The sequence below is a fragment of the Scyliorhinus canicula genome, chromosome 8 (genome assembly GCF_902713615.1).
Source record: "Scyliorhinus canicula chromosome 8, sScyCan1.1, whole genome shotgun sequence".
Taxonomy (NCBI): Eukaryota; Metazoa; Chordata; class Chondrichthyes; order Carcharhiniformes; family Scyliorhinidae; genus Scyliorhinus; species Scyliorhinus canicula.
Genome location: NC_052153.1, coordinates 114,890,338 through 114,903,197, shown reverse-complemented (window position 1 = coordinate 114,903,197; position 12,860 = coordinate 114,890,338). Strand labels below are relative to the sequence as shown.

General features: G+C 44.5%; 1 protein-coding gene across 3 annotated transcripts in view; it reads right to left on the bottom strand.

Moving 5' to 3' along the window:
• Positions 1-12,860, bottom strand: part of epb41l4a (erythrocyte membrane protein band 4.1 like 4A) — a 253,139-nt gene that overhangs the window by 30,151 nt on the left and 210,128 nt on the right. For all 3 annotated transcript variants that reach the window (XM_038805106.1, XM_038805105.1, XM_038805107.1), the window contains exons 18-20: positions 9,931-10,002; positions 1,713-1,832; positions 713-760 (exon numbers count right to left, since the gene is read on the bottom strand). In XM_038805106.1, the coding sequence (XP_038661034.1) occupies positions 713-760; positions 1,713-1,832; positions 9,931-10,002 (240 nt within the window). The remainder of the gene's footprint in view (positions 1-712; positions 761-1,712; positions 1,833-9,930; positions 10,003-12,860) is intronic.

Sequence of the window (12,860 nt, the reverse complement as noted above, 5' to 3'; positions counted from 1 at the left end):
TCACTCAAGAGTGTTGTCCAGTACTCACCATATCAAAGCAGGTGAGGAGGCCAGCTTTTTACATAAGCAAGTTATATTACTGGGCAGCACAGTGACACAGTGGTTAGCACTGCTGCCTCATAGTGCCAGGGTCTTGGGTTCAATTCCAAACTTGGGTGACTGTGGAGTTGAACGTTCTTCCCGTGTTTGCTTTGGTTTCCTCCGTATGCTCAGCTTTCCTCCCACAGTCCAAAGATGTGCAATTTAGGTGGATTGGCCGTGCTAAATTGTCCCTTATTGTTAGATGGGGTTACAGGGATAGTGTGGGTGAGTGAGTATCCGTAGGGTGCTCTTTCCGAGGTTCGGTGTAGATTTGATGGGCCGAATGGCCTCCTTCAGCACTGTATGAATTCTGTAATCGTAGTGCACCTTGGGTGCTTGCCAGAAGGGAAAGTCTGCAAAATGCAACTGACAGTGCCAGCTCCAAAGGAAGGAGTCCAGCAGCCCTCTAGAAAGTTGTTCTGTATTGACAATGTGTTCCCTTAATGAGAATAAATCTTGCAAAAATAAATGTAATCTTCGGGGTGCATGCCATGAGCCAGACCTAAGTGGGGTCCACTTCCACTGCATGGCAGTCTAGTGAATCTCCTCATACCTGCTACTGTTCACCAGGATGGGAATGAGCTGGGAGAGCATCCATATCATTATGAACACAGGTTAACTTCATACTCACTGAATGTGTTTCCATAGTTCTTCCTTCGCCTGTACGTCAGGACTTCTCCTGCAGAAAACATATATCACCTAAGTAGCTGTGGTGGTAACTTGCACATACGCTACTGATAAAATCAATAAAATAAACTTCAAAAAGAAATCTGGGCCGGAATTCTCTGACCATTGGGATTCTCTTTTCCCGCCGGCAATGCACCCCACCTGCAGTTTCCCAATGGCCTGGGGTGGCATCAATGGGAAATCTCATTGATAAGTAGCGGGACAAGAAGAGATTCCTGCCACCAGCGAACTGCAAGCCGGAGAGAAACATGTTTCTCTGATGTGAAAGTAGCACCTAAAAGGTGGTTAAATTATATTTAATAAACTCGATACAATGGTTTTACATAGAATATGCTAAAATTACATTTCATCATTAAAAACCCATGCCTGTGTTAGTGTATACATAAAAATAAATAGTTTTTGAATTTCAATATCCCAGGTGCTGTACTGTTCTGTTATGCTGCCAGGCACAGCTCCTCTCTGTGACTTAACATATGATGATGTGTCCTTTTGACACTGACACAGACCTTCTGCTTCATTTGTAGCACCATTTGCAATTCTTCAAAATAACTGCAGTGTGGTACAGATATGCTCCCACTTACAATGTGTGTGAAAGTATGTGTGTACGAGGGAGCCACTCTATCAGGGGATGAGTCAATTGAACTACATGCCAGACACCTTTTTGCTAGTCCAAATCAGAAAAATCAATTCCAGAAAATTGACTCTATCTGTGGTCCACACAACTCCTAAATGAAACAAATCTGGGCAATCTCAATCAATTCCTAGTGGGCATCAATGTGCAGCACCTGAATGAGTCATGCTTTTGGGACATTGTTTTGCCAAATTTGACCTGTGAAAACCGAGTGAACTTTTGGTGAATCGATATCTAATAAATTATGGATCACTTATCACTACAATAAAGTCTTCAGATTATTCTCAGCATCAACAGGAAAGTGAATACATACGATCGGGATCTATGCTTTGAACGTCTGTTGTTGGGGTCAGCCAATGATCGTTCTTTTTGCCTCCTCAGAACTTGTTCCCATTGAGGAGCTGAGTCCACCATCTCATTCTCTTGACGTGACCTGAAGTGGAAAGAGAGGAGGTGAAAAGCTGTGTTTTAAGGTGCTTCTTACCAGATATAATCAAAAAAAATGTCAACAGACTTAAGACAACTGCATTCATCAATTCTACTGAGGAGTCACCCATTAGAGGTAAACCTCTGAAGTTAGGATTCAAATTCTAAACCCACAATACTCTGCTAAAATGTATAGCTCAGCCTGCTAATTTAATCTGTTCCTGTGACTGAACCATGTCATCCAGGTCTGGGCAGTTTAATGATAAAGGTTGTGCACACAAACCAAAGATGAAGTTTGAAATGTCTGTAATAACAGGATAATAATTAAGTTTCATTTCAGTGTAACTACAAGATGAGAGAAAGGTACCATAACAATTAATACTGCCACTGACTGATGGACTCAACAGAAAGTTATTATTCCTTTTACTTTGCTTAATCCACAGCACCCACAATCAGCGCTTCCCCATGGGATTGTACATGGCTTCATGGAGGAGGCTACAAAAAATAAATGTATCACTAAATGGGTAATTTTTAAAAATGAACTTGGTTCTCTCTACGAACAGTTGCACAAAATGAAAGTGTTTAATTGTGAAATTGTCTTTCCTTTAATTTATTTAAAATAGTTCCTCCTTTGTTAAAGCAGATCCTTTAGGATCAATTATGGAATATGGAGTGAGGCACTGCGGCGGGTAAACAGGATGAGCAAGGATGAGCCTGATACAGTTTAAGGTGATGCACAGGGTGCATATGACTCGGGCGAGAATGAGTGGGTTCTTTCAGGGGGTAGCAAATGAGTGTGAGAGGTGTGGGCAATGGCCAGCGAATCACGCACACATGTTTTGGGATTGCAAAAAATTTGGAAGATTCTGGGCGTGAGTGTTCAGGGTCTTAGCCAGGATAGTGGAGGAGGAGGTGGACCAGGACCCTTTGGTTGCGATATTTGGGGTTTCAGAGAAGCCGGAGCTCATGGAGAGAAGGAAGGCATATGTATTGGCCTTCGCCTCTCTGATTGCACAGCGGCGAATTTTGCTGGAGTGGCGGTCGGCATCGCCACCGGGGGCAGCGACTTGGTTGGGTGACCTGTACAACTTCCTGCGATTAGAAAGATAAAGTATGAGTTAAGGGGCTCTTCAGGGGGTTTGAGGAAAGGTGGGTGATGTTTGTGACCGTGTTTGAGGGGCTGTTCGTCGTGGGGGAGGGGGGGTGAAAAAGGGGAAAAATCTGTACAGACTGTATAGTTGATAGTTGGGAAGTATGTTTCACGGAGTGTTTATTCACTGTAACCTGTTTTGATACATGCTTGTAATAAAATACATTTTTTTTAAAAGCAGATCCTTTCGGCCAAGTACACAAATATTCACGGATTCAGTAAGAATTTATTTTGGTACAATTCTGATTTTTAATTTATCCTCAGTCTCACTAGCAGAATGTTCAGCAAATTAAGCTTAATTTTGTGCTTGGATTTGTAAATTTTTTTGCTCCAAGTGTATATTTCTAAACTAGATTGTTTTTAAAGTTTGAACATAGTCATGATTAAGCAATGCCAGTCCAAATCATCAGGCAGGGAAAACATCAAAGTGTATGTGTCATGAATTTTCTTATAAATCATACACAAATAATTGCCATTACTTATTCCAACAAAGCAGTGCAGGCCACCTGCAGGATATCTTGAAGTATTGCACAGGTTAGGTTCTCCAATAAAAAGAATTAAGATTTTCATGCTGTTTTGTAATTTCACTGCCCAATTGCAAAGTAACGTTTTGAGTTGGTAAAAATACATTTAATGGTCTTACTACCCTGCTTTTTCCAGAGTGGATTTAGCACGGGTAAAAGATTACTGCTGGTTATTTAAAGAAGACCAATTTGCTTATTGTTCTGCACTGTAGTCCTTTATGGTACCAAGTCCTGGAGTATAGGCAGAGGTGAGAATGGAGAAAGGCCTGGTTCTGGTGAGATGGTAAAAGTCACAGACTGGTTGAAAAGAGGGGATGGCCAGTGGAGGTTTCATGGAGGTTATGCATTGTCCACTGTGGTTGGTGAATAGAGTTCACACATTGGATCCTTGGCAACTTTATCTTCTGAAGTTTCACATCATCGTTTGAGGATACATTGTGTCTGCGGGGTGTTCAATTACTCATGTGGGACAGTAAAATGGTTGATGTGCATGTGTGATAGGGCTGATGTGTCAAATTATTAGAAGCCCCCACCCCTACTGATCTCGCTCTGTTATAGGAGAAGCTCCTTCAGCACATGCTGCAGCAAAGGCCATCCAGCAACCTCCCTCCTCTGAGGAGGAACCCTTGGAGGGTGCAGCATCACATCCTTTTGCTACACTCAGCACCATCGTAGATCCTAACACTTTGGCAGGGTTCAGCACATCGGACAGGAATCACGGACACTGTGGTGAGCACACTTCACATTCACACATGCAGCTGGCACAGCATATGGTGGAGTAGGCCTTGGGCTGTTGGAGGATGTCCGTGAGATCCAGAGACAGATTTCGAGTCAGATGATGAGGTTGTCGTGTTGTCCATAAGCGGCAGATGCCGGATATTCAGCACGATGCCCATGAAGATTTTGAGGGTGTACCAGAGGGGTTACATGCTCTGGCATGGACTCTGGGTGTGTCCATCCGGGCCATGAGTGCTGCAATCACATTATTCAGAGTGACAAGCTTCCTCCATGGACAGACTGCCGACTGTACTGAAGAGGCAAACTCATTGCAGGTGCAATCATCAGGATGTGCTCTGACCTACACACCATTGCCTTGGCTTGAGCTCAGGGGCACAGGCTAAGGGCGACAGGGAAACTGGGAACTTGATCTCCCACTCAGTTCCTGGAACCTCACTGGTTGGCAAGAAGGGCCAACTGGTCTTCATAGCAGAGAGTGAGCAGAAGGTGCTTCCATCTGGAAGCTCCTTCCAAGGCACTTCTGATGGGGGCAGAATCACATCCATCCATCAGCCATTGACACAGTCCTCAAAGAACAAACAAAGATCAAAGAAAAGTACAGCACAGGAACAGGCCCTTCGGCCCTCCAAGCCCGTGCCGACCATGCTGCCCGACTAAACTACAATCTTCTACACTTCCTGTGTCCGTATCCCTCTATTCCCATCCTATTCATGTATTTGTCAAGATGCCCCTTAAATGTCACCATCGTTTTTTTTCTGGGGTAGATCCCATCAGGCCCTGGGGACTTATATACCTTAATATTTTTCAAGACGCCCAGCACCTCGTCTTTTTGGATCTCAATATGACCCAGGCTAACTACACACCCTTCCCCAGACTCAACTTCCACCAATTCCTTCTCTTTGGTGAATACTGATACAAAGTATTCATTTAGTACCTCGCCCATTTCCTCTGGCTCCACACATAGATTCCCTTGCCTATCCTTCAGTGGGCCAACCCTTTCCCTGGCGACCCTCTTGCTTCGACCAAATCCTTCTCACCATGCCCACACGGTTGACTTCTTTGATCACCTCCTTCCACGCAACACAAGTCTGACTGGGCTTCCTCCTCTTACCAGCAGTTGGCATGAGTTGGGCGTGTCGGTCATGAACTGCATGGAGAGTGGCTTCAGGGTTGACCTCACTGAACCTTGGACGCTGGCCTTTGGCCCTTCTGGTATGCCTCTCCCCTCACTCCAATGGTGACTGAAGACTTACATTTGTCTCCACAAGGATCACCAGGAGTGGTGGGCTGCTCAAGGCCTGGGCAGCACAGAGAACAGCTGCCAAAGTCATCCAGAACAAGGGAAGTGGCAAGTAAGCCACCTCTCTCCAGTGTAACTGCAAGTGAAAGAGAGCACTGCACCAGAGCACTTATAAACATGTTACTAAATATCCACATTCATCACAAAGTGGGGCACATGGGTGGGGTTATTATTTATTGATATGGTTGGACCTTTGAAGCTAGTGAATGAACACAAACTCACATTCCTTCATGCTGATGTTATTAATTCATGTGGTTGTGAGACTGGTATATGCCGAGTGAACTCCACTGCGCGGAGAATCGTGTGCCGGTGTCGGGGCGGCATGGCGCGGCTGCAGGGATTCTCCGGCCCGGCACGGGGCTGGGAGAATCCCACCCCTTAGCTGGATTTAGGCATGCATGGTGTCACGGTCATCCATTCAATCAGAGCCAGGGCTACCAGCAGCAGTATTGCCATGGTCCTTAAAACCTTTACTGCCCTCGTGCTGTCTGGCCCCCAATGCAGTTGGATGAGATTTCCCCTGTGAGCATCTCAAAAAGTGATATTACAGTGGCTCCTGAAAACCTGAGTCTTCTGCGATGAGTCTCGCTCAGTTGCAGTCAGCTAAATCTCTGCCTGTAAACTACTGGGGTGGCATAAGATCACCTGAATCTTCACTGAGGATCTCTGGGTTCCTCCTGACCCTTGGAGTCTGGTGCTGTTTTATCACCTTCTTGCAAAACCACAGAATCCTGAGCCTCTCTGTTTTCCCTTCTTCCTCTCACCCTTCTCTTCCTCCTCTTCCTAATCCTTCTCTCTTCCACACTGGAGGTTGTGTCTCTCACTGAGATAAGAATGCCCATCTGTCTCAGGGGCCTCACAGAGCTTGGTAATTGACAGGAAAAACATCACTCAAAAGAGACCACTGAATGCATGGGTTCATAAAGGGCAGGTCATGCCTAACTAATTTAGTGGAATTTTTTGAGGACATTACCAGTGCAGTAGATAACGGGGAGCCGATGGATGTGGTATATCTGGATTTCCAGAAAGCCTTTGACAAGGTGCCACACAAAAGGATGCTACATAAGATAGAGATGCATGGCATTTAGGGTAAAGTAGTAGCATGGATAGAGGATTGGTTAATTAATAGAAAGCAAAGAGTGGGGATTAATGGGTGTTTCTCTGGTTGGCAATCAGTAGCTAGTGGTGTCCCTCAGGGATCCGTGTTTGGGCCCACAATTGTTCACAATTTACATAAATGGTTTGGAGTTGGGGACCAAGGGCAATGTGTCCACATTTGCAGACTAAGATGAGTGGTAAAGCGAAAAGTGCAGAGGATACTGGAAGTCTGCAGAGGGATTTGGATAGATTAAGTGAATGGGCTAGGGTCTGGCAGATGGAATACACTGTTGACAAATGTGAGGTTATCCACTTTGGTAGGAATAACAGCAAACGGGATTATTATTTAAATGATAAAATATTAAAACATGCTGCTGTCCACAGAGACCTGGGCGTGCTAGTGCATGAGTCGCAAAAAGTTGGTATACAGGTGCAACAGGTGATTAAAAAGGCAAATGGAATTTTGTCCTTCATTGCTAGAGGGATGGAGTTTAAGACTAGGGAGGTTATGTTGCAATTGTATAAGGTGTTAGTGAGGCCACACCTGGAGTATTGTGTTCAGTTTTGGTTTCCTTACCTGAGAAAGGACGTACTGGCACTGGAGGGTGTGCAGAGGAGATTCACGAGGTTAATCCCAGATCTGAAGGGGTTGGATTACGAGGAGAGGTTGAGTAGACTGGGGCTGTACTCGTTGGAATTTAGAAGGATGAGGGGGGATATTATAGAAACATATGAAATTATGAAGGCAATAGATAGGATAGATGCAGACAGGTTGTTTCCACTGGTGGGTGAAAGCAGAACTAGGGGGCATCAAATAAGGGGAAGTAGATTTAGTTTAGGAGGGTTGTGAATCTATGGAATTCCTTGCCCAGTGAAGCAGTTGAGGCTCCTTGATTAAATGTTTTTAAGATAAAGATAGATAGTTTTTTGAAGAATAAAGGGATTAAGAGTTATAGTGTTCGGGCCGGAAAGTGGAGCTGCATCCGTAAAAGACCACCATGATCTCATTGAATGGCGGAGCAGGCTCGAGGGGCCAGATGGCCTACTCCTGCTCCTAGTTCTTATGTTATGAATGAGAGGAAGGTCCTCCTGATGAAATAAAATGCTTCTCTGCTCATTCACATGAGCAGTTCCTGCAGTCACTGAAGTGTTAACTGCAAAGCAGAGACTTCGGTCTCAGCTGCAGTTTTACAACCTGCCCAAATAAACTTACCCATCAAAAAATGGATTCCCCACCTGTGATTCCATCCTGAAGATGTATTCTTTTAAATTTAAAAAATATATATTTTTACTAAATGTTTTCCATATTAATCAAAACAAGCCAAAACAATCAAACAGAAATAGAGGAAAATTAAAAAGCAGAAACACACAAAACGCCCAATTAACTTTGACACAGAAACTAACTTAAACCCCCTGACAGCTTTTGATGACTAACTCCTTAAAAAGGCACTGAATGGCTGCCATCTTAGGCAGAACCTCTCCATCAACCCCTGATGGTGAACATGACCTTTTCCAAATGCAGAAATGATATGAGGTCACCCAGCCAAGCCTAGGCACTAGGCGGAGTAGGAGACATCCACCCAAGCAGAATTCACCTCCAGCTATCAACGAGGCAAAGGCAAGGACATCCGTCTTTACCCCAGACTGAAGCACCGATGAATTTGACAGTCCAAGTATGGCCACCAGCGGACATGGATCCAAATCTACATGGATTATCTCCGACATGGTGTTGAATAAAGCAGCCCAGAAGCTTATCAACTTGGGACAGGACCAGAACATATGCATATGGTTAGCCGGTCCATGGGAGCAGTGCTGACACTTATCCTCAAGCCTAGAGAAAAATTGGCTCAAAGAACAAAGAACAATACAGCAGAGGAACAGGCCCTTCGGCCCTCCAAGCCTGTACCGGTCATGATACCAACCTTTGCTAAAACCTTCAACTCTTCCTTGTGCCGTATCCCTCTACACCAGGGGTGGGCAAACTTTTCCGTGCAAGGGCCATATTCAGAAATTCACAATTTTAAAGGGCCGCATAGTATATTAAGTAAAATAATTAATATTTAAAATAGCCAAAATAAAAGGTTTTTAAAGGAAAAAAAACCAATTAATTTTTATTAATTAACATTTTAAAGTAGAAACTTCACATGAAACAATGTTGTGCCGAGCAATGATCACCCTACTCAAGTCAACGTATCCATCCTATATCAGTAACACAACGCCCCCCCCCCCCCATTAACCTTAAAAAAAATGTTTTAAACATTGTTTAAAAAATTTTTTTTAATGACTTGATCTTGGTGGGCCGCATAAAGACCTTTGGCGGGCCGCATGCGGCCCGCGGGCCGTAGTTTGCCCACCCCTGCTCTACACCCATCCTATCTATGTGTTTGTCAAGATGTCTTTTGAACGCCGTTAATGTATCTTCTTCCACAACTTCCCCTGGCAACGCGTTTCAGGCATTCACCACCCTCTGCGTAAAATACCTGCCTCACACATCTCCATTAAACTTTGCCCCACGGACCTTAAACCTATGCCCCCTGATGACTGACCCCCTCCACCCTGGGAAAGAGTGCCTGCCCATCCACTCTATCTATGCCCCTCATAATCTTGTAGACCTCTATCAGATCACCCTTCAACCTCTGTGTTTCTAATGAAAACAGTCTGAGTCTATTCAGCCTTTCCACATTGCTAAAGCGCTTCAGACGATGCAACATCCTAGTAAACCTCCTCTGCACCCTCTCCAAAGCCTCCACATCCTTCTGGTAGTGTGGCAACCAGAATTGTGTGCAATATTCCAAGTGTGGCCTTACCAAGGTTCTATACAACTGTAGCATGACTTGCCAGTTTTTATACTCGATGCCCCATCCAATGAAAGCAAGTATTCTGCAAGCTTTCTTGACTACCTTGTCTACTTGTGTTGCCACCTTCAATGATCTGTGGACCTGCATGTCCAGATCGCTCTGACTTTCTATATTCCAGCAAATCAGTAGACCCTCGGTACTGCATTCATTTGTGAGCCTACATACCATACTCAATTGCTTGAATGGGGCTTGAACTCATGATCCTCTAACTCAGAGAAGAGAGTGCTACCACTGAGTTGGTTTGGCACTGCAGGTAGGGTACATCAGAAATAATTATAAACAATCCATCTTACATTTCTGATTAAATGCTTTTATCCATGACCCAGCCCCTCTCTAGTGGATCATTTGCACATTGCCGACTTTCCAATATATGCTTAAAGTGGGAAAGTCTCTCCAACAAAAGCAGAGACTTCTTGAATTATCCAGTTTGCATATACCTGTTCCGTCTTTTACGCTCCCGACTGGAATTTTCAGACTCACTGCCACTGGTGTTTCCACGGGATCGGGTCCTTTGACAGATAAAGTAAATATTACTTTCACAGGAATTAACTGCATTATCATTCAATATAAATTAAAATATTTAATATATCATTCAATATCTAGGAGGTCTTGTTGCATAGCATTAGCATCCCTAACTCTGAGCTAGAAGTTCTAGGTTCAAATCCCATGTCAGGACTTATTGACCAAGGAAGGAGCATTCATGATGTGGTTTATTTGACAGATCAACTGTCTGAGAATCCTTTCATCACCTCTCCACTATTCGCCCAAAAGGGATCAAAGTGTACGTGAAGATATGCTAACAAAGAGTTAATAACTTAAGTTACAATAATGCTGGTGTAAATTTTGTGTTAAGAAGCCATCAACACTCGCTGTTATTATGGAGGTAATCAGTCAACAACGTTCAGAGTCTACACATCTACAGCTAAAGGTGAGGGAAATCCAGAAATTGCTGCCTGATTTGCCCTGTTCTTCCATAAGCTCTGCTACACTAAAGACCTGCCGACAGACTCGGTATTGAAGCCAATGTTTGATATCATTGTACTTATGCTTAAACATGCCAGAAAAAGTTAGGGCTGGTATATTTAAATGTTAGTGTATTTTCAATTGCGTGATAAACCAGTCAGGAACTGTCAAACAACCTCCCAGACCATTGAAAATTAATTTTTAGAAACATGGAGTTACATACCCTCTTAATTTTTGTTAAAGAGGTTAATAGTATATTATTTTTGTTTTTTTATTTGTTTTTTTATCTCCCTCTCTTTTAAACCAATCCTTCTTTCCCTTTCACTTTGATTTTTATACATGATTTTGCAATGAATTAAATATTTTAATTTATACTTTCTGGTTTAGACTCTGTGGGCATGATTCAGCGGCCTTGTCACTCTCGATTTAATGTCAGGACGAGGCATTGAATCTAGCGAGATTCACGATGCGCAAAACGCCTCGTGAGATTCAACGGACTCTCAAGTGATGTCGCAATCTGGAGCTCGCACTCACTGGGCGTGGTCCAAATCAACATTTAAAAAAAATAGAATTTACAGAGCAGAAGGAGGCCATTCAGCCCATCGAGTCTGCACCGGCCCTTACAAAGAGCACCCTACTCAAACCAACTTCTCTACCCCATCCCTGTAACCCAGTAACCCCCACTTAATTTTTTTTTTGGACACTAAGGGCAACTTAGCATGGCCAATCCACCTAACCCGCACATCTTTGAACTGCACAGCTCATTTAAATATACGTTCACCGGATTCAACAGGTGCCCAGGGCTCAACAGCCGCACCTGGGAGATCTCACCAGGGCGCCGTTTAATACTGGTGCACACAAATGTGGACTAGGCATTATCGCACCTGAGGGGGTCACCCAGCCATTGGAGACCCCTAGATGGTCAGGGACAGGGTAAGGTAGCATCCTGGCTCTCCTTCTGGCAGCCGGCTACCTTGGAACTGCCAGCCTGGCACCCTGGCAGTGCCAAGATCCAAGGTGACACTGCCAGGTTGGCAGAGGCACTTTCAGGCTGGCAGAGGCACTTTCAGGGTACCAGATTGGCAGTGCCAGGAGTCAGGTCTGGGGCCAGGGCCTTACCAGGTAGAGGAGGGGTGAGAGGGGTCCATGGGGACGTCCCAAGGTTGGGGGGAGGGTGAGCGGGGTCATAAATAGGATGGGTGGGCCTGAAAGGGGAGGGTGGGTGCAAAGGTCGGGGCAGCCTTCAAAAATGGCGCCCCGATCTGCGAGGAGACAGCAGAGAATCTCTCCAAGTGTGGTCCTGGTGGAGAAAATTGATGTGTTAGGCGGGTTGGTTCGATGTGGACTGCACTCGATGCAGGGAAGCTAGAAACAGACGTCTAACACTGGAGAAGATCCAACACTGTTTTATTCAACGATAGAACTGATAAACATATTCAGCTGTGGGTCGACACTGTACTGAACTGACTGGAGACCTTGTACTAGCCTGACCAGACTTACTAGCTACCGCATGGTGTTTTCACTGGCTAACTCGTGCACTCTGTCTCAGTGGCTGGGTCCAGAGAGAGCGGGAAACCTAGTGCCCTCTGGCTTTATAGTGGTAGTGTCCTGTCTGGTGATTGGCTGCACTGTGCTGTGTGCTTACTGGTCATCCTGTGTGTCGATCACTGCCTGTCTGCACCTCATTATGTACATGAGTGGATATTATGACAAGAATCTCCCAGAAGCCAAAACAAAAACAACGCCGAGAACCACCTGGCTAAAAATGCTGTTCAGTGGACTTTAACTCAAGTCCTCTGAATCGCACCCTGTATGTCTTACTCAGGATTCTTCAAATGATTAGTTGGAGAGTCACATTCTTGCCTGCCAAGATTCTCCTGTAGAAGACACCATGTTAAAAATGATCACTAGGACCTACTCAAAAGCCCATGAAAAGTTTCTAGCCAGGTGATAGGTGTGAATATAACTTTCTTGACCAATGTGGTTTGTTGGACCCACCTCTAGGATTTATTTTGACTAAGTATAAAGGAACTGGCAGTGAGCCGGCAGGTAGTGCACTGCTTTTCCCGCCTGAGTTGACAATTAGTCCAAAAAAATGAGAAAATTCTGTCCTGTGTCTTAAAGGAAAGTGTATTTAGTTAGGCACTGGGAATCCACAGCGAGTAAAAGTGAAAGACATTTATTTAAACAAGTATATACATGACCCCTGGTTAAGCATCACAGGGTATTCTCTCTCTAATGGTTGGTTCCACATTGATCGACCCTTTGTACCAGTGCGGGTACAAATAATAATCCAACTGATTTGTAATTTCTGGAGGTGATGGTCGCGGGTGAGAGGAAGGGAATAATTGGCAATGTAGTTAGGATACCTGGGTTTTCCTAGCTTTTCGGGATGATACTGGCT